General features: G+C 37.6%; 1 protein-coding gene across 5 annotated transcripts in view; it reads left to right on the top strand.

Annotated features, from left to right (window-relative positions):
- Positions 1–22,547, top strand: part of KCNK2 (potassium two pore domain channel subfamily K member 2) — a 127,273-nt gene that overhangs the window by 100,858 nt on the left and 3,868 nt on the right. For all 5 annotated transcript variants that reach the window (XM_085054823.1, XM_085054822.1, XM_085054826.1 and 2 more), the window contains 2 exons: positions 1,657–1,843; positions 9,716–9,855. In XM_085054823.1, coding sequence (XP_084910949.1) covers positions 1,657–1,843; positions 9,716–9,855 — 327 coding nt within the window. The remainder of the gene's footprint in view (positions 1–1,656; positions 1,844–9,715; positions 9,856–22,547) is intronic.

The following is a 22,547-nucleotide window of genomic DNA, read 5'->3' as shown; positions in this document are numbered from 1 at the left end:
TTTTTTTATAATGGATGTATCTATACAATAAGAATGCCCCAATATAAAAAGCAGTATCTTCCCCTCTTTTGACAATATCTGAGTGAAAACACTGATCCATATTTTGCAGTCTGGAATGCTTCCTAATTTGGTTTATTAGTTTGTCTAAAGAATTGGGAGATGCTGATGGGTCAGAGCAGGCATTTGTATGTTGCCATAACACAAGCTGTTACTCTGATTTGGGTTACAAAAGCTTGACCTTGGTCATGCTGACTGTAAACATAGTTTCCACTGAAACTTAAAAACAAGAAAACATCCATTGTGAGCAACATTTCATTTTCAGTCATTTTCTGTGAAAGTTTTTTGTATAATCCCTTCTTTTAGGTTGAACCAACATGCATTGCATGGATGGAAAATGTCAAATTGGCTGGGCATGTAAAATGGGACTTTGCAGGGGTCTGTTCTAGCTTTAGTACAGCTTAGGAAAAAAATGTTAGTAGCATACACAACAGCTAAATGATGTGGTTCATTAAATCCGCAGATGGTCTCAAGCTGAGGAGACAACTAAAAATTGGAGGATGAAAATGATCTTAGAATTTTTGAAAAACAGTCTGACTAGATAGGATTGAGTTCAAGCAGGACAAAATCGAAGTAATATGTGAAGAAATACTAAAATATGCAGCTACATGTCAGGAAACAGCTGTCTAGGTGCAATTTTATAGAAATGTTTAGTGGACTCTAGAGGTTAACGTGATAACATGGGTTAATATCTTACTTCTGTGGAATAGCATATATCACATGTAAAACTATAAAAAGGCAAAGCATAAGAAAAGATCATTCCATTCTATTTTGTGCTATTTACTCATATCCAGTTTTGAGTACAACACTTAATGAAACATGGGCTAGTTTGCTGGTGCCAAGGGACAGCAAGAAAAATAGGAAGGGGGAGAAAAGGAGATTATTTATTTGGTTTAAAGAACATGCGACTGAAAGAGAACACCTGTGAAAGTTTGCTGGAAAGAGAAAATTAGCAATTTCTTTTTTTGTCTTGGATAAGACCATGAACAGCACACTTAAACTGAAGGAGTTGAGATGTAGGTTAAGCATTAGGAAAACTCTCAGATGACTAGAGCATGATCACATGTTGGCTGGCCAGCAATGTGCTTGCAGTGGTTTAGGTGGGAAGATCTTTGGGAAGATCTGGGAAAGGTGACCTCTTATATCCCTTCCAGCTCTGCTTTGTAGGATTTTGTTTAGCTGTTTATTTTATTACAGAAACTGTATGGTTAAAATTCACCTTATTTATTTGGTTATCTGTACAAAATTAGAGAAATTTCAGGTGCATGCAACTAATTTTAATATCTAGACCCCCCCCTCAAAACTTTATCATCAGCTGTTAGTATTAATGAATTCCATACATGCCACTCACCCAGGACACCACCATGATGGGTCCAGCCTTGCTCTGCATTTACTGCTGCCAAATGTTTCCTAGGACAGTCACGTTTGCATTGAAACCCTTTCAGAACAAAATCCTGATTGAATTTTCCTGTTTGTTTGAGAATTATAATGCTCAGTACTCTAGAGCTATGTAGTGCACACTGGGGGTGATGGGTGCTCATGTGCACTGGTGCAGTTTTATTAACAGTGGGTTTCCTCTCTTTCCCCTTCCCTTTCTAGAAATGGAATGTGAGTCAGACAAAGATTCGCATCATTTCAACAATAATATTCATACTGTTTGGCTGCGTGCTGTTTGTTGCTCTTCCTGCAGTTATATTCAAGCACATAGAAGGCTGGAACACACTAGATGCAATTTACTTTGTGGTTATCACTTTGACTACCATTGGATTTGGTGACTATGTTGCAGGTAAGATTTTTTTCATAACTCTTTATCCTATAACATTTTGCACTGTGATATTTATTCTGCATTTTTTTTCTTATTTCTGGGGCAGCTATATCTCTCTTGTGGTGCCTCTCTCCCAGTTTATCTCTCATCATTCATATGATGGGGCCTGTCCTTGTTTTGCTTGATGTGACAATGTAGAGACAGGAGGTGAGACAGTGAAATACATGGTGCATGTCTTTGCTTACTGTTTTTTCTCTTCCTATATTATTAAAAATTTAGTTGGGTATCATTTTGGTAGGGGTTTTGTTTTATTTTTCTTACAGGTTATGAAGTGCAAGCACTTACAGAGCATTTTATTCTGAATATATCTTTTCAGCTGGAGTTGTTTAAATGCCTCACCTGTGAAGTTATATAACATCAGTTTTGTGTGCCTCCCTTACTTTCAAAATATTCCAGAACTCTTTCTGCCATTGAAGTGTCTGTATTGCTGCTGCATCCTACTTCTCTGACTCTGTTAGTCAGTACACGTTTGCCCATGTGATTTTTGTAATGTCAGGAGAAATGTTAGCACAACCTGTAGATAACATGTCCAGCTTTTATGGTTCTATTAAGCTGAATTGGTTGCAAATAACTTTGACATACTGGGCTAAAACAAGCTTGGGTCAGTTCTCTGCGTCAGCTTTTTTTCTTGAAAAGGCGTTAGAGGTGTTTTTGCCTTGATGGCAGTAATGGGACTGGTCTTGTCACTGGCAAAAATTTTTCAGGTTCGTGAGGTCCATCAAGGACCTCTAAAGTGTCGGAACAGTTTGACATATTTGTAAATGATCTGGGTAAAATGGGGGCAAATTTAGTTGTTGTTGAAGGTACTAAGCTATGCAAGCAGTCTGAAAATGAAGGCTGCCTGTGAAGTTGCCGAAGATTCTTGTAAATTATAGAACTGAGCTGTAAAATAGCAAATCAAATTTATTTTGACTTTTACATAGTTATTTGTGATGTTTCCAAATGCCTTTGTATGTTTCCTGACTTCTGCCTTTCCCTTTTCTTTCCCGTATTCTTTTTCTTACTTTCAGTTTGTCTTCAGAATTTGTGATTTTGGTCAGACACTAACTAGCATGAAATAAAAAATTTATGCTGTTTCCAAGTCAAGAGTCTGGGTGTTTTAGACTTCCATTCCTAAAGGGTATGTGTATGACAGGGAATAAAAATGATAGTGTATAAAGGCCTGGTTATATTTACTGTAAAGCATTATGTGAAATGGCCCACTTGGCTCTAACTAGAACACTGAGTACATTCATCATTATTCCCATTATAAATTTTCATAGACTTTTCTATTTGTAGACCATTTGATACCATAATTTTTTCCTACATCATCTGCTTTTTAATTTTACCAGGAAATACTTTCTCTTTATACAGAATGTCCTTGAATTATATTGTTCTATAGCTGATGGCCTTTTATGGTTCAGTTGATAGATGTTCTCTATTTAATTTAAAATCCTACTGTAAATCCATTATTTCAAAGCATCAGAAATGTTTTCTAGTTTCTTTGAGTAACATGCATAAGACTTGTATTTGAACTGCAATATGTTATTGTCTTGAAGTTTCAGTATGTGGGAATGGTATTTGTACTTGCAGAGACAATGCTCAAGAGAACAGGGTTAGATGTCTATCTCCGTCATAACTGGGAGGTTAACATTCCCACAGGACTATATTTTCTTACAGATGAAGTTGATAATATTATCATTATTGGGTGAACAAAAATACTGTGATTTTAGCAGGTGGCTTGAAGGATTTTTCAAAAATGTTAATTTGGTTTTTTTGCACTACGCAATTGGCTGGTTAAATAAAAATTCTGAAAAATAGGTAAGATATTCATCGAGTGTGCTTTGCATTGTGGAAGTTTAGTCATTGGTGTGTATATAAGTACAAAATTATTTGAAGAAAACTGGCATTGCAAGGTCTCAATGGAGCAGTTAGGATTTGTCCTAAGAGCTAGGTTTCTCTATTAATTTTGAGGAATTATGCAGAAGTTTTTGCACCCTAAAAAGTTAGTAATTTTCTTCATGATTTTTTGGTTTGCTTGCTTTTCTTTTAGGTAAGTCATAACTACTGAGTGGACACTAAGGGCCACTGATATTTTTGTGGTAGTCTGTCTAGAGAATTCTCCTTGAAGTTTAGGAAAGCTGAGCATCACAAACAATGGACAAACATGAAGAGTTAAGGCATGTAATGCTATATAAGACTGTAAAAGAGGTGGTCATGATAGAATATTACCGTTCTAGAGCATGCTGCTCATGTTTCTGGTCTGCCAGGGTGAGGCAAAAAGCAGCAGACAGAATGATGCTTCAGTCCACTTAGTGCCTAGATGCAACACATTTTGAAAAACTCCTCACACTGGCATTAATTTATTCATTTTTCTGACTTTTTTCTTTAAATACTACTTACAGTGAAAGTTACCTTCTTCCACTAAGCGTTGTAGTCCAATCTAAAGCATAATGGTGGGCAGTGATACTCTGATTTACAATTTTATTGGAGTGTACTTTCTGAAATAAAAGGCAAATTGATAATTCTTTTAGTGCTCTGGAGGCCCAAGTGATAATCCATAAATGTGTGTCAGTTTTGGCCCATAAAGTTCCCCAAATTTCTGTATATTTGAAAACCTTCAGATCTTTTATTCTGGGAACTGTCATCTCAGAGGGAAAAAAAAGTAAGTTTACAAGCCCTTCATACAAATCCCATGGTTGTATTAACACATGTGTTGGCATGTAGGGAAACATTCCTTACAATACCTGTCTTTTTTCACTAACATGAAACTTGCTGCTTTCTGGTGCCACTGCAAGTAAGAGCTGAAAAGAAGCCCTGAAGAACTTTCAGGAGTTAAAGGACAGAATGTTACTTGATAGCTGTGCCAAAAGGGAGCCAACAGGAGAACCTGGGATTCAGGAACATAATGGTATCATTGGCTGTAGTACAGGTTGTCATATTAGAAATTCTTTTAGTTCTCCACAATTTTTTTAGAACTTTCTTCTTATTTGTACTGGAGACCATGTACTCTATTCCCAGAAACCAGAGTGCCAAAATATTCCCTTTAGTAGTCCAAGTTGTTGTTCGGAGCCTGTGGAAATTGCAGCTGGGGTTTCCATCAACAAGAGAAGCCTTAAGGCAAACATAAAAGACTGATCACTCCTGGAGTATGCAAGGAAGGAAAAGATGAAGAGCCCTTATAATGTGTGTTCAAGAAAATATATGAACTGTATTCCAAAAACATTGACTGTTTCTCTATCTTATGAAATTACTTGATTTTTCTAATTTTTGGAATTGCTGATTTTTTTTCTGTAGGGAGAGAAATATCTTTTTTTTTTAATTTGAATGCAGATTTTTGTAGCTTTTCACAAAAAAAAAAGAAAAACTGTACTACAGTCTGCACTGCCTTATGTATATTAGGACATAGCCAAACGTCCCTTTTCTTGTTTTCAACAGAAAACACTGGCTTCAACATGACAGAAGAAAACTCAGCCAAAGCTATTAATATCTTGGGAAAGAGAAAAAGAAATCTTATGTTGAATGTGTTATGATTTTTGTACAATGAAAGATATTGGGTGTTGAGGTTAGCATTGAGGCATGTGAATCTATGCATAATTGACAATATTTTGTTCACATGTACAGACAAATCCTTTAACTTGCAAGTATACCTTTTAGAAGGTATACTCATATATTTCTAATGGCATTAATCTAGGAGGTTTCAAATCTGAATGAGATGGCATGTCCAAAACTTGATTGAATTAAGTAGAAGGCAAAAAAAAAAAAAAAAAAGGCGCATCAGTATTCACAGTGGGGCAAAAGGATGACATAAGGTTATGTCTCAACTGTCCAGTGAAACAGATCATAGAATTTTGCAAGTCTTAATTTAAAAGTGTGTTCCAACTCTTTTGTTACTTTTATGGGGGGTTTTGTTTGGTTTCCATGTTTGAGCTCTGATTTTTAACTTGCTGTTTTTCGTTGTTTCATTGTGTAATCGACTCTGATGTGTTGTGGCTGAAATACAGATACCTGGCTCTGCACTGTGTTGCTTGGCCTGAGACCCAGTTTGTAGAGAACTGAGATATTTTAGTCTCATTCAATGTCACCAAACTGGGACACTTGACCTGGTGGTCATAGCAGCCCAGTGGATCTGCTGTCACTGTGTGATACCACGCACCAGCAGAGAGAAATCACTGTCATGCTGAGCCAGGGGTGTGTCCAGCATCCTGGAGGAGAGCTGGGTGCTTCCCACAGGCTCCATGTATATTTTTGGCATTTGGAAGTGCTCTTTGCCCCCTCAGGGTGTCCATACCAGGGGCTCTCTGCTGTGAGCCACACTTGAGGCTGAAGTCAGAGCATTTTCTTGCTCGATGTCCGTGTAGGACAATGTGTGAGGAGTGTTTCAGATCTGTGCTTTGTATTCTGAAGTAGCTCTCCATTTTCCTCTGAGTGGCATCAAGTGGCTCATATGGCCCACTTACACTCCATCTCTGACAGTGCAATATTATCTTATCCCAAGCCTTCTGTGCTTCCACAGCTCCACACGAGATAGTCTTTCTCTGTTCCACTTTTTCTTTTTTTGAAGTCCTCAGATGTAATTCCTTTCAAACTGCAGGGCTGATTCTCCATATTTCTTTGGAGTGGGGCAAATGACATTTCTGGATTAATCATGTTCCTCAGGTTTGTCACAATAGCAATGGTGGACAGCTACTTGTTCTTCTGCAATTAAAACCAGATTAAATAATATTTTTATATCCAGAGTAATTTGTACTGCTGATGAAAAATCATAGACATTTCTTTGTCTGAAATGCCAACTTTTGAATAACCCAGAATTTTTTGCTGGTATGGAATTAGGATAGTCAATGTTGACAGCATTTTCTATTCTCTCCTTCTATTTTTGAAGTAAAAATGCAAAGCCAACCAACTTTACAGAAATAATTATATGTTTCTATTTTGAGCTGGTTAGCTGTAGAAGGAATGGGGGAAAGAGTGGCAACACTAAAGAAAATTATTTATTTTAATGGTACTAGTTTTATGTAAATAAATAAGTCAAAAAGATAAATTTATAATCTTGGCCTCTTACCTGAGAACCAGAATTTGTCCTGAAGCACCCCTGAAATATTCTCTAATGCCTTTCTCAACTAAAACAGAGCTCTTCACCTCACTATGGAATATGTCTGGGCCATTGAACAACCTGTTTTCCAAAAAATATAGGTTGAAAATCCCAAATAAATGTTCTTTGGCAGATGTAAGAATGGTGGCAGCAGCAATACAATAGCCTGTCATGAAGATGGATGGGAAAACTCCTTGATTTCTCATAGACTTCAAACTATTTTAAATCAAATCTTTACCACAAAACATCTTGGCAATTAACTGTGGCTGCTCTTGGTAGCAGATTATGGCAGTGAGACTGCTAGATTTCTTCTTTATTGTCATTTTAACCTATTTTGTGTAGAGGTTAAAGAAAGCTGGGAAAAGTTTCATCCCTCAGCCCACAAAACTGGCTTTGCCAACAACAAAATTCAGCTTCTGCCTTCTCAGCATTTTGCTTCCTAGAGGTCTGCATAAACCAATTTGCTTTGCAGAAGGAAGATGATAGTGTATCATATTGATGTGCTTTTTATGATGTTGCCCATAAAATCATTAGATTATCTCATATATTTCAGTACATTTAGCTATGCATACTCATACCCAAATTCATTCATACCCATTTAAGTGAATTTGGTAGTTAATGAATTCTTTTAGTTTCAATTCAGTACAGTTAAGTTGTGATTGCATTTCCCTATGAAATCCTAATTAATTACATTCCCAGGTAACTGCATTATGGCAGATTGAGCATCACAGGAGACAGTAGTTATCTCAGGATAAACATCCTCAGGTATGTCTCTCTCCCTGAGATTTGATTAAATTGCAAAATCACTCAAGGAGTCCTTGAAATTCAGAAGCTCAACAGCGAATAAAGGTTTTACCTGTGAAGCCATATCCTAGGGTATTCTTTTGGATACCTTTAGTCCCTTTAACTTTAGGAAAGCTGAACTTCATTGGGCATGGCTAGATGGAGCCATCTCCTGGCCAGACAGCAAGGAGAACTTGGTTGAACATGAATATGTCCTAACTCCTTCCCCGGTAATTAACTTTGCTGTAAATAAAATAAGGATAAACTGTGAAGGAAATGTTTCCTGCAGACTGGCAGAGTTAGGTTCCAGTTTCAGTTTATAAACATAACAGGCCAAAGAATAAAAACCAACTGTGTGAATGCTTTCTATGATACTTTTCTTGTGCATTGTATGAAAAGCTGAAGAAGATGAACAACCAAGTGTAGCCCATTATTAGAGCAAAGACATGGTGGTAATCAACCATTTTTTGAATTACAACAAATTTTGGGTGAATCATCCCTAACGCACTGTTTTAGTAGTCTGAAATGAAATGGATGTTGTTAACAAATAATTTGATGTTTTGTTTGTCTTTTGCTGTGACAAACTCAGTCCTTTGGCAGCTGGATGTCTTCTGTTCCAAACAGAGCCCTGTCTTCTACCTCTGCTTGGGGCTACAAAGACATTGAAGTATATCCACTTTCACAACATGGATTCGTCTCTTGGATAGTTGAGTAAAATTTTGCAGTTCAATGCAATATATTTTTTGATGAAAAGACGTAATTGACATGAGAATAACAAAATTATATCTGCGAGGACTTCCATATAAAGACGGCCATCAGTAAAATTCTTTGTTATTTGCATGCAATCTCTGTGATAATACAGCTAACTAAAAACATTACCCTCCATGAGAGTTAATCTCATTACTGTAACAAGGCACTTGATATTTTGGGGCCAATTTTCTTTTGATTTGTTTCAGTATAGGATGCAAATACATAAAGCAAGGCATTATGTTCCTGTGCAGGCTACTTTAATGTGCCTGACAAGGTTTTACTGTAGAGCCTTAACTGTGGGCAGATACACATATCAAACCTCATTCAGCAGCCCAAACTAGAAGTCTGGTTTTATTTGTTGTAACACAGTTGAATTACAAGTTTAAGGCTTCTGTTTTTATTGTATGGCAAGGTGTGAAATGTGAGTTATTTGGTGTTGTCAAGAGCTCTGGATGAACATAATGTTTTTTGTGTGGAAATAAGACATCTGTTCTTTATAGCTGTATTATACCTGAAAACTCTATTACAGACACCTCTGAAATTTATCCTTTTTCGCTTTTATACTGCAAAGGAGTGACTGGTGCTTGTGGTAGTGAGATTCAAAAAAGCTGCCTTCAGCTGACTTCTCTTTTATCCACCTTTTTTTTGGGTATTATCAGTTCAACTCAAGTCCCTGCACTGGTTTCCTTCTGCAAAATGGAGATGATAATGTTTGCCTACCCACCAGGGATACTTGTTTCTGCAGGTGCTAGTCTTTCTTTGCTGAGGTTAAAGGTTTGGTATAAGTATTGAGATGTTTTAAAGTTCTTGCAAAAACAGATTTCTCAGGATATGGACACATTGCATATTTTGGAACAATACTTAAAATCTGGTACAATGTCATTATTTGGAGCAAGTGGGAAGTCATTTCATTCAAGGTGTCTTCAATGATCTCTATTTTAAATGATACTGCATCAAAAGCTGAATCTGTTTGTGTTCATTCAATAATTATTATGAATGGTTAGCAGTCATTGTCTAAAATTTGCATATTCAAGACATTATTTTCAAGAGTGAACTAAGTTATATAATTTGTTTAAATTCAACAAAATATGTTGCTAAGAATCTATGCATGGGTAAAAATAGAGAAGTTGTAAGAAATCTAACCTTTTTTTCTAGGAAAATTAATTTAAAAACATCTTTGCACCTCTAGGTATTAAGTCTGATTTAATTTTTACTGTATTGTTTTTCAGGGGGATCAGATATTGAATACCTAGATTTTTATAAGCCAGTGGTGTGGTTCTGGATCCTTGTTGGACTTGCTTACTTTGCAGCTGTCCTCAGCATGATCGGAGACTGGCTAAGGGTCATATCAAAAAAGACAAAGGAAGAGGTAAGAATATGTTGAAAGGGGAAGAAATACTCCTTTTTAGAAACTTTGAATAGAAGCCAGGTGAATTTATAGCTGCTTTTGCTCTAAGGCCACATGGGTCAAAGCTATTTATGTATGAGCTGAATGCTGTAGCTCAGTGTGTAACAGTTCATTCAAACATATAGTGTTTTATTTTCACATGTCTGCATAGAAAATTAGGTTAAATGTGTTATTAAATTAAGTGTATATGCATAGTTTCACCTGATTTATGGGGAAAAATATCTTAAACTGTGGCTCTAGGCAGTAGAATATAGGCCCTAATTTTTCCAGGCAAAGACCATTCTGCTCTGTTCTATACATGCAGGTATGTAAAGAAAAGTACTAAGTAGCTATATTTGAGACAGCTTGTTTTATAGTGGTAAGAAAATACGTATTTCATGCTATGCAAGGTATTGGAATGAGTTACTTATTTATCCCTGGGTGTACTTAACCATAATATCTTCCACATTATTTCTTGATTTTTATAGTCAGGTATATTGCTCTCAATTGAAATATGCTTTCACTCGTAAATGTGTATTTATTATTCCAAATATACAACAATATTTTTCTTTAAATTTTGTCATTTAAGAAAATTTCCTGGTTTTGAAAATGTTACAGAGTAAATAAAATTTCCTTCAATTGTAGCGTGCATAGTTCAGGTTTTACTGGAAGTCTGAGAAATTAATTTTGTTTGAAGTAACATATTATTTCCCTCTAATTTAGCTTGAGTTCCTTTGCACGCATCAGTTGATTTATGCTACTCAAACATAAAAACTCTAATTTGTTTTTGATGGAATGAATACGTTGGCTACTGTGCAGTGGCCTGCTACTTACATTGTTTTAAATTGTTTTCCTAGCTGTAGGGCATGGCATCAATGCCTCGATGTATTCCTGGCAATCCTTGGGTTCCCAAAGACTTTGCTCTGAAGGATGGCTTAGCCCTGTGCACTCTCACTGCCTGCAGCCCCTCAGGGCTCCTGCCACCTCCTGAGCAGGAGCAGGGGCTCTGCTGGCAGCAGGCAGAGGGATGGGAGCTGGGATTTTGGGCAGAATCATACCCACTTTGTGAGGAATGTGGGGTGGGAAGCCCTTTTCCATTGCCCTAGCTGTTCTCATGGCTCTGTGGTTAGAGACAGCACCGTGTCAGGTCTGCTGTAAGCACACTTTTAGCAGGCAATTCATAACCACTTAGCCCTGAAGCAGAGGACAATATTTATTTGAAGAGTTTCAGTTCAAGAGTGTCATCTTTTGCCACATGCTGTAAATTTAAAAGGGTATTTATGACTTCCTCCCACAATAAGCTTTACTAGTGTCCTCCACATTTAGGGAGCAGCAGGTACCACATGAGTGTTCCCATTTGCAGGTTCAACAGCTTGCAGGATCAAGATTCTGTTTTCTAGAAAAGCCCTGAGGGTGCCCTTAACAGCCAACCTTACATGGCTTTTACCTGCTGCAGGGAAACCAGCGCATCACTTCAAATGCCAGTAACCTGCATGGTTGTGTTTTCTTATTTTAAACTTCAGAATTGTTGGTCTCATTTTTTCCTCCATTTTTTCCATTCGCCCGTTTCTTCCTCCAAAATAGGAAGAAGTAGGAGAACACTGGAACAGGCTCTCCAGGGAAGAGGTCACAGCCCCAAGCCTGCCAGAGTTCAAGAAGCATTTGGACAATGCATTCGGGCAAATGTTGGAATTTTTGTGCAGGACCAAGGATTGGGCTTTGATGATCCTTGCAGGATCTCTGTGCATTCTCCTGGTGTCTAACTGTTCTCAACTTGAAGCATTTCCTAAATTGTCTTTAGTTTCCCTGGCTTACTTGTGTCTGGATGTTTTGGAAAAAATATGTTGTGACTGAGGCACTATGACTTCAGACTATACAAAAATATTCTCCAGGCTTGTTTTTGCTATACTGTCTCAGACGCTGTTGACACATTTTAGTTCTTCACACTACTTCCTAGAATTAATCTGAACTTTGACCTCCGTTTTCTCATATTCTTATATGTTATCCAGACAGCATCTTATCCAGAGATCTTAGTATCTTGACTATATAGCACACTGAGGTTTTAATCTCATAATGATGATAATATATTAAGAATGTTTGAAATTTGTAGTATCTTCTGAAGCTATTTCAATATAACCTAACTTTGGAAAAGATTTAAAGACACGTGAATTGAAGAAACTCAAAAATACCTTTAACACATCAAAAGCATTCCTATTTTCATCAGGAAAAACTGTTTGCCAGGTTATGCAGTGCACTGCAGTGCCAAGCTCTCTCTTTTCAGGCACTGGGAATGTATAACTTATTTCTTCTTATCATTCTTTCTCACCTTTATAGCCTAAACAAGCACATTCATTTTGTCTACAGAAAGGAAAACCTCATTCTTCAGATATATCCAAATTCTCTTGGCTGAAGCAGGTATTGGGAATTTTGCTGTATACAAGTCTCGTGTGTATTAGGTTAGATTAAAGACAGACAAAACATAATTGGTACCATTTGTTCAATTAATCATATTTCTGATGGTCAGAAATCTCCCTCCCTACTTCTTAACCCATTGCTCAGGCGTGTGTGAAAATTCATAAAAGGAATAAAATGCTTTAGCAGTTTAAAATGCTATAGTTTTAAAAATGGCAGAGACTAGTTTGGGAATTGAATTATGACATACCATAAATTGTGTGCTATTTAGAAAAATTAAAAAATTAAATTCTTTCTTCTAATGAAACTGTAGGAAGAAAGTTATAACAAAATGCAATATGTTTATATAAGATTGGCTATAAACATTATACAAATGCTTACTTTTTACAGGTTTCATTTTATGACAAAACCTGCTGCTCTTAGCTCATTCTTTCTATCTGCCTAGAAAAATCTGAGTGAAGATGCTGAAGCAATGGAAATGTAGTTATCAAGTCTCTTCTTTGCCAGCAGAAGCCAGATGAGACTGAATTTCTTGTATTTTCTTTTCAGTTAAACCTAAATTTACAGTGGACTGTTCCAGCTTCTATGGATGCAGATTATAGCAGAGGAACCTCTCTGGAGTTCCAAAGTACATGAGTGCAATGAAAAACCCTCCTTCAAAGCATGGGGTGTATTTTTTCAACTGTTTTAAGGAAATTTTCTGTCAGTCCTTGGGGAAAGTGCTCCTTATATCTAAAGGCAGCCTTTGAAGTTGGGAACAATGTGTTATACTAAAACCTATTGAGATACAGAGCCCATAACAAGATATACAGAACTGTAATTAATGCACTCTGAAAACTGAAGCAATTTAATACATTTCCTAGGAAATAGAATGCTGAGAAATCTTCCTTCACGGAACTTAGGGAGATTGTTATGGGTATTAATATGCACCAGTAAACAAGATTATTTTATAGTGTTTGTATCCTACTTTTCACAAAAAACAGTAGTCTACCATGTTTTAGATACAGGAGGAAGCAGATCACTCAGTAGTAACCTATTGTGCTGCTTTCAGCAGTCTGAAACCAAGCAGCAAAGTCTAGAGAATGTTACCAGAGTCCAGAAGGAAGACAGAGAAGTTGCAAGTGTTGGAAAGACCTTCTTTACTTCCCCTCACCAATTAAAACTATATATCATCAGAGGTATCTCTCTTTTGATAGGCAGCCATAATCTGTTTTTTGCTTTTTCCTGTACTCTAAGGTAAAAAGTATAAATAAATATTAGTATATGTAGGATATGAATGGAAGTCCGTCTTATTCCAGGGAGGGAGCATGCTGATAATGAATATCACCTAAAATCTATAGTTCTATTAATATACTTTTAATGCAGTTATATTGTTCTTAGAAGCAGTTTACATAAGACTTTAAGAAAATAATGCATTTCACTGTTTAACAAAATAAAACATCTATTTTTTTTTCAGTGTACTACCAGGAAAGCTTGCCATATGCAAGTAGATCTGAGACAAAAAGAATCTGATCAGATATGCACTAATGCATATTAGTGTATTTTGATATTAAAAATCAGCTGTATTTTGATATTAAAATCCAGATAACCAGTATGTCAGTCAGTTGCTCAGGTGGCTTTTGTCTCCTGAAACACTCTGCAGAATTTTGAATGCATCAAATGGGGAGGGAAGTGAAAGACAAGTAGAGACAGAAGTGGGAGTTTTAGAAGGATGGATGTGCTGCTGGAAGCAGTTCATACAGTAAGATAGATGAAATGTCAGAAAGTCACTGGAACATGCTGTGTGCTGTAATCTTAAGTAGGCGATCTGTCTCTGAAGTTCAGCTTCAGCTGTACTAGCTTGCCTTAAACTCCCTCCTCTTCATTATTCCCTACACTCTGATTACTCAGAGCACTTTTAAAGTCTTCTGATTTTAGTCTCTTTGAAAGGTAAATTTTCAGCAGGATTTTTTTTTCCTTGGCATATTTTTTCTTTTATTTCTGTGTTCAGCAGCTTCTGAATTCCAGCATTTTCAGCAAAAATGCCTACCCAACTAACAATCTTAGGCATTTGGGGCTATAGATCCTGGAGGAGCCTGTTCTCTTCACTGTAAAACAGGAGTCCAGGTGACTGACTTATGTTAGACCTTGGCTCAGTTTGGACAAGTGATTTTTTCATGCTGCATGTCTGTCTTTTGAATTGAACAACATGGATCCAGGTTTAAAGACCAAGCCTAAAATTTCATGAGAAATAGCACCTTCCCTTCCTGTGGAAATTCAAGAGGCAGTTGTTACATTTGTTATTTATAAACAAATTCAACAAATTTGACTCCTCTGAATCATCATTCAGTTTAATCTTCTTGGCACCAGTGACAGAGCTGTCACTCAAGTCTGTCAAAACAGAATTAGACTTGTCATGTTGATGCCATGGAGATTATTGCACTCCCTATATTTGTTGTCTTTTTATTAGCTTCATGCTAAATGTGCCTGCAGCTAATAAGGGTCAGCATAAGGGTAAAGAGAGCTTGAGCCCATTTCTCATATCCCCCAAAGAGGAACCCTAAATGTAGGCTGTACGCATGAAAAGATGAAAAAATCAGTGGACTCAAGTCAGAAACAGTTTTGAAGGGTTTTGGCTGCCCAAGCAAACAGATTGTCCCCAGAGGCTGTGTACTGAGGGTGTATGACCAAAGAGGAGGAAGAAGTTGTTCAGTTTTTCAATGAACTTTTGACCTGGCTCTCCCTGTTTCAAGAAGCAAAATCCATTCACTTGGAAATGAAGATGGTGGAGAATAATTCTTCAGCCTGATGATCCAGAGGCTTTGTAAAAAGGTGTGAGTCACTTGTTGGTCCATTTGGCATTGTTTCAAGTGAGATGGGTCGGCTTCTGCTCAAGAAAACAACAGTTTGGGCTTTTCCTTTTCTTGCACCCACTCCCCCCAACCAACTAACTCCCCTCCCCTGCCAAAAGAAAACAGGTAAGCAATCCAAAACATCAAGGACAACAAGCAAACAAAAAAGCCAAAATAAACCCCAGCAAAACAAAACCCCAAAACCCAAAAGAACTCAACCAACCAAACCCCCCCAAAACAAACCCAACTGCAGTAGTTTTAAGAATTTTATATACACAAGTTCAATGGATTGGACAGGCTGATGTGATGGAATTCTGTTCCCGGAAAGCACTGAACTGGAAATATTTGTCAGAGACAGGTATAATGTGAAAGCCATTGGGTGCAAAGTCATTTTGCAAGGCAGTGATTGATAAGGGTAACAATTCTAAGATGTGCAAGCAGGGGATCATTGAGTTTCTGTAGGAAAGTGGTGCTATTGCTGCAGACATTGTTTAAAGGTATATTACCAGAAAAGAGTCCCTAGATTTGTGGTTTAAACTTCAGAAAGAATGCAGAGAGCTACAAAAATGTCAAGAGAAACATCGGAAGAGAAATCTGTCTAGCATTAAGAGGGTTTTTTCCCCAGTACATCCAGGATGTTCAGGAAAGTCTATTTAAGGAGGAATAGCCACATTCAAAGAGGTGATTGTTTCTGACAATTTCTATGAGATGGGGAGAAATATAAAAATCTTTCTACAGGAAAAGCAACCATATGTCTTCAGTCAAATTTCACTAGCAACAGGACAAAAAACCCCAACCAAAACAAACCCAAAATAAAAGGTGGGAGTACAGTCTCTCCATAGCAGCCCTGAGTCTCGGGGACATATAAAGAGGGGTATTGGTGTAAGGAGGAAGTAGAAGTGACTTACCTGGCTCTGAATGCAATTTGATCTCTTCCTTTCCATGGGTTTAGGTTATCCTGGTGATGTTCTTGAATCCACCCTAGCAACTGTCTGTAATACTGAGTTTCTATATTGATCAGTCTTTTAAAAGTCTGCTGTGGTACTATGTGCAACAATGAATAGGAAAGAACATCTTGTTCTTAGGATTCCAGGAAAACTAATCAGCTGATGGCTTTTGACACTTTTTTGGAGATCTTTAATAGTAGTTTTGTGTACTTTGGACATGTGAGGCTTTCTTCCCTTCAGATTCAGCACACACAGAGATAACATCTACACATTTTGCTGTGGTTATATTTATATTTGTATCATGCCTCTTTGCTGGGCATAGTGGGCATTTAGAGACTGCTGTTCTGTTATTGCAAATTGACTACCAGGTCCTTGTGGGGTGCTGATTACAAGATTTTTGCTGCCAAATATGCTTCCATGAGCAGCAGCATGGCCTGGGGCATGGGGACACTGTCAGTATCTCTCCTGCCAGCCCCTGTGCCTGGCTGGGCTCTCTCACAGTGTTCAGAAAAGAAGAAAATTACTCCAGTGAAGACTGCATGCAGCAAGGAAGTGATGGCCAGAGCTACTGAATTTGCAAAAATAAAACTAGAGCTAGTGAGTTATACTTCATAATAAGAGAAATTGATTAAAGAGAGATCAGTTATAGCAATGGCATTTCTTGGAGTTAATTACCCATGAAGATTCCCAGAACGTATGTCGTGATGATCTATATTAAGAAATCTTAACTTTTGGAGATAAGATGTAATTGATCCTTTGTTACAGCAACAAATATATCTGTGGTTTACTTTATTGTGGGCTGAACAGATTCCAGATTAAATATCACTGACATCTTCATGATTAACATTCCTGAAAACTTTATTTTTTTTTAGGACAATCTCAGGGCTTGGCTATTGTTAGGAAAAGACCCAGGACATGTTATTAATGCTGAGTGTATGAATTTGATACTTGTCTTGAGGATGAGTCCCCAGACAAAGCCAGTTCAGCAGAACACTCTTGCAAGTAGGTGTGTTGACATTGAAGAGAATGCTTTGCAATTGTGGATAAAAGGCACTGAAGAAGCTATGGAATACTTCCTTTTACAGGGATGAATGCAGTTGTATTTGTTCACACAAATATCGCTCCAGATATTGGCATTAGAAAGTTAAGAAATAAACAGTTTTTGCTGGGACTTGACTATGTAGTTACTATAATCATCTCATACTCACCACCAAGTAAAAATTAAATGTCCCTTGTTTATGTTTCTTCTTTTTTAGCATATCTTTATGAGCTAAAAAAAGTCCAGTGAGTTTATGAAACAGTCGTTGTCTCTTTCCTCTGGGAGAAAGCTGAGGCAGTCTTTCAACTGCCTGTGGCTGGGGTTTCATTATGCTTCCAGTACAGTTCTTAAAATGTTTGCTATTCCTGGCTGCAGCCAAGTCGTTGGCTGTATAGCACAGGCAGAGGATACACATTGTTCTCCTGAATCACCTCAGGCTCAACTGCTAGAGCTTTATGCAAACCTAAGTAGCTTCTTGTGGTTAATACAGGTGGATGCCATTCACTCTCACCAGGTTGAAACAGAGGTTGGATGGTTCTCTGAGGCAGCTGGAACCACTAAATAGAACTGAATTTTAAAGGAAAATTGTCAAAATATTTTTTTATTTTTTAATCTTCATCTTCAGAAGTTAATAATAAAGCAGAACATAAGAGAGTGAGATAATCCGGCAAATAACTGGTCTACATTACTGAGATATACACACATGTATCTCTATGCAAAGATGTATCTGATGGGCAATATTCAGTAACAGTTCTGAGGAAATACCTAACAGAACAGTCTTCATATTTACGGAAAAACAAAAGGTAAAACTAAATTACTGTGCTGACTGTTAGTAAATTTGATTCTGTTTTGTAGGCAAGATTTTTTTTTTAATATTATCTTTTAGGCTGTTTTTATTTTGTTGAATCAAACCATGATAGAGGAAAAGGCCATTTATTTCATCTGCCATCTGTCACATCTCCACAAAACATATTCCCACAGCTGCCACCATAGATGTTCCTCACAAATAAAAGAATCAAAATTCATGAGCTCTCTGCATTCCCATTGGAGAGTGTGGTTTATTGCATCCAAGGCATCAGATGTGTTCATGGAAGTTATGTGGTGAAACCAAACAATCATTGCTCACCAGAATGAACTCACAAGCTTTGCTTATTACAGGACTGAATAATCCAGTTTCCATCAGGAGAGCATTGTTCCCAAGACATTTCTGACCACCATGGCTACAAAAATACAATTGTCTATGTAATTGAAACCTTACCCCAGAAGACGACAATTTCACAAAATAGAGTCTTTTCTCCTCTGATATTTGTCTGAAAAACAGAGGGATGTGTAGAGCAGTGAGTGGAACTGAAAAAGGCATCACTTACTGCTTCATGTGTGCTGTTCACTTTGAAATTAAGTCTGGTACCTTAAAGACCTGGTGTAGGAGAGTTCCCTGCTACAGAACTGAGCTCCTGACAGGATGAAGGAATAGAAGATGCCGGTTAAACACATGGGAAAGCTCAGCATAGGTATCTCATTAGTGCCTATGGTATTTCTTCCACTTTGTGCCTGTTTTCCTTTACCATTATAGACAAGCAGAGTACACTCTTCTCTAAATACCTGTGCAAAAGTATTTTAGGTATGTACTAATAACAATAATTATAGTTAGTTATAACATTAGTTATAGTTATAACATTAATTAGCAGAAACACTGAAAGCTACAGGTGGACTATAAATGAGATCCTGCAAGTGCATAGCTTTCCCTAAAAATTTCTTTGAAGCTTCTCTTTTTCTCTTTTTCTCTTCTGCACTCTGGTCTTCTCTAACCTATAGACAAGTAAGGTAGTGAATAGAAATCTGTGTGCAGCAGCAACTTGGGTGGGAAAAGGTGCCAATGCTTGCCCAGAACTGCAGGAAAGTGAGATGGCAGGTAGAAAAACTCTCCTAGGCACTCAGGGATGAACCCACCCAGCAGCTGACTTGTTGAATCCATCACCCCTCTCTGTACCTAGTTTGTTGTTTTCTTTGTTTTTTTTTTTTAAGGGAACTTTGTGAGCAGTTGCCGTGAACACTGGGTGAGTTTCCTGAGAACTAAGACAAAATGTTATGTTCTGTACTCTGCTGCCTGCATAATTTGACATGTAATGCACTTTCTAGTTTTGTCTGAGTAGCATATCATAGAGAGGTTAATTGGATGTGTTATTTTTAAGTATCAGGGTAAAGTACACTGGAGAGGAAAAATGAAGCTACGAAAATCCAGAGAATGCATTAGGGATAAATGCTAGAAATTATATACTGAGGAACATCTACACCGTTAAGAATATCTGGAAGGAAGGGCACTTTTTTTCACCCTAAAATGTAGTCAAATGGATACCTCCAGCTCATCGACTTGCTTTTTAAATTCAATTTTTTGGCTTGCCCTAACATGCTCATCATAAAATGCATGAGCCCTGTATGCCAAAGGGAAGCAACATAAAGCATAGCTATGACAGAAAAAGCTGCACACATTATTTAGAAATATATGTTTTCATTTTCTTGCATGACATATATATAACACTATTTTTTTTTCTTATTTGCTACTCAGTGGTTTACCTCCTCCTGAGTATATCATAAGTTTCATGTCATATATCTGAGCTCCATCCAAGCGGGATATATTTCTTCCCACTTTGTAAATAAAAGTAGGTTAACTGATTATACTGTAATGTTGGGGTTTTTCAAGAATATCCCTGAGATGGAGGAGCAAAACTAAGGCAAAGTTAAGTTAGGCAAGTGAATTTGTTTTAGTTTATTTAAGGATGTCCTTAATTATGCTTTTGTTTGCTTGTTTGTTGGTTGGTTATTTTCCTGCTAGAGCTCAGATGTGGGTCAATTCAAAATACAGATTACTTGTGTATGGCTACATGGCTTGTGCTTTCCAGACACTTAATAGGATGAGCAGTCTTCCTGAATTGTGGGAAGTTTTGTTTGTATAAGTATTTGGATAATTTTGTGAATGTCCAGAAAGATTCTCAAGCTCTTGGCAAGTATAAGGAATTAGGGCAAATGTACTGAAGAATGAAGCAGGTGCTTCAGTATGTTCAAATGCTTTTTTCATTTTAACTGTAGCATCCCCTTGGACATACATTCTGGCTTATGCTGTTTGCCTCTACCCAGGTGTGGAGCTCAGCTAGACAGAAAGCTAAAGCACAGTGGCAATGAAACAGAATAGGAACTTTTGGTCCTACTAGAGATATTGACTGAGAGCCAATTTTATGACATTATTCATTTAGATGAATTTTGGCAGGAGTAGGTGAAGGAATGGTGGCTTCATGTCCTTGTTTTTTTCCTAGTTCTGTCAAATTCAGTGTATCTGTCTTGAAGGCATATTAGTGACAGTGTATGTGTGCAGCCTTGGGACTGTTTGGTCGTTCAGGAAGTTCATGCAGTACTTTATTGATGTCTGTTTCTCACCACACAAACCCCCCAGGAAACCCCAAAAGTGGCTATAGCAGGAATGAATAGAACACGCTTCAAAATTTTTCAGAGACAATTTCTCATTATATCCTAATAGAGTAAATGTGGCATTTCCACCACAGGTAGACAGAGATACCTTGGCATAGACATTTGGAGGTGCTACTGAAGATGACTTGTGGTACTTGAGAAATCCAGATAAGGTTGTTGGAAATGGTGCAGATCATATGGGGTATCCAGGCAGTGGTAGCTGGAGCCCAGGCAACATGTGCTGGGCAAGGAGTTGAGTCAATGCTCAATTCATTTGTTGGAAAAGCTGTGGGTGTTAGTTTTTGGGGTTGTATGGGTTTTTTTTTTTTCTTTTTTGCTTTGCTTTTGTGCTGAAGTGCGCTGTGTGGAATATTTAGTTGTGTTACTATATACCATAATTCTTGAGAACTTGTTATTGAGACTTGTCTTCCCAGGAATCATAAGGCAGTAGGGTGCTGCTTCCTGCTTCCTAAATACATAATAAAGTTACTGGCTGTTGATGTTCAATGTAGATAGGTTGATACTCCCTGTGAAATATGTCTAACACCTTGCAGTCTAATTTGGATTTTGATGTGGAGAAAGTCAGTTCAGGAGCTGGGATAGGGACCAAGTCCCCATTACTAGTTGCATTTCTATTCCCTGCAGGTTAGAGTGAGAAGCATCACCACATTAGTGCTGCTTCTTGTATGGCTGAGTCAGGTGCTATAACTGTGGTGTGTTTTCCTTTGGTTCTGAAATATTTTGTGACATTCAGCCTTATGTTAAGTACGTAGTTGTCAATAATTTCTGTGACTAAGAGGCCTTGTCCTCATGTCACATTGTCCCCAGCTATGACAGGTGTAGAGTCTACAGAGCTGTGCTGTGATGAGCCAAGGGAACTGGAGAAAAGGAAATAGTTGTTACAGTAGGAAGATATGCTAAGAATTTAATTTTTTTGAGTAGCACGGGAAATTGCCATTTCAGTGGCTTTGCATAAGACATTTTTTTGGTTGTCAGAACACAGATTAAAAGGAGCAGTAGTGCAGTGAGATAAAATGTCATAACCTAAGGACAGAAAGAACCTGAACATATACAGATATGTCCCTATGGATCAAGGAGAGATAAAAATATATAAGCAAGTTACTAATGTACACTGGTAGTTAAAACTGCACATTTCTTTTCTTATAAACACTTATGCTTGAGTCTCTAAGTGCCATGGAATTAAGAGTTTCATTTAGAAGAGGTAACATTTTTGAGTGCATTTCAGTTCAGATGAAAAGTAGGGGTGAAAGCAATGATTTGGGACATGCATAGTTCAAACAGCACTGAACTCTAATGTGTGCCAATGCTGTCTGTTTTACAGCTAATGCATGCTGATTCTGCTCAGTAATAGCATTGCATTTCTCAATTTGTATTTTTTTCCCTTGATTTCAATATGTCAGCATCACCACTTTGGTCTATTGGCAGGCAGAATTGTGTCCACCATGTTAATGTTCCACATCACCTAAACTGGAATGAGACTATCTCCAAAGGCACGTTTATTGATGCTCTTCAGCTGGCTGCATAAACTTGCTTCCCTGTACAAACCTGATTGGAATTTAGTCATCAGATATCCCAACAACTACAATTTTAAGATTCTCCTGAATATCTTGCATGTCCAAGAGCAGCTTGCCATGTGCAAGACAAGTCTATCACCAGGAGAATTCTGAGCCTGTGCTAGAGGCCACATATATTTGCTTGCTTCAGAAGCAAGGCCAGTTGATTTTCTTTCCTGGAAAAACATGAAATCATGTAGGAATTGCGGGGGGAAAAAAAAAAAAAATTGAAAGGGTGTGGGGAGACAGTTCAAGGTGGTTGCTAAGTTGCTAAGGCACAATTTTAAAGCCTGATAGCATCTCTTGAAAGTGACCACGTACAGTGCCAGAGATGTGTGCCTGAGCAAAATACCTGCTCTGTTAAATGCTTACACAGCTGGTGAGGGGGACATATGTATACAGTAAAATA

This window comes from Lichenostomus cassidix, chromosome 3 (assembly GCF_008360975.1).
Source record: "Lichenostomus cassidix isolate B80296 chromosome 3, HeHo_3.0, whole genome shotgun sequence".
Lineage (NCBI taxonomy): Eukaryota > Metazoa > Chordata > Aves > Passeriformes > Meliphagidae > Lichenostomus > Lichenostomus cassidix.
This window is presented reverse-complemented; position numbering and strand designations above follow the sequence as displayed.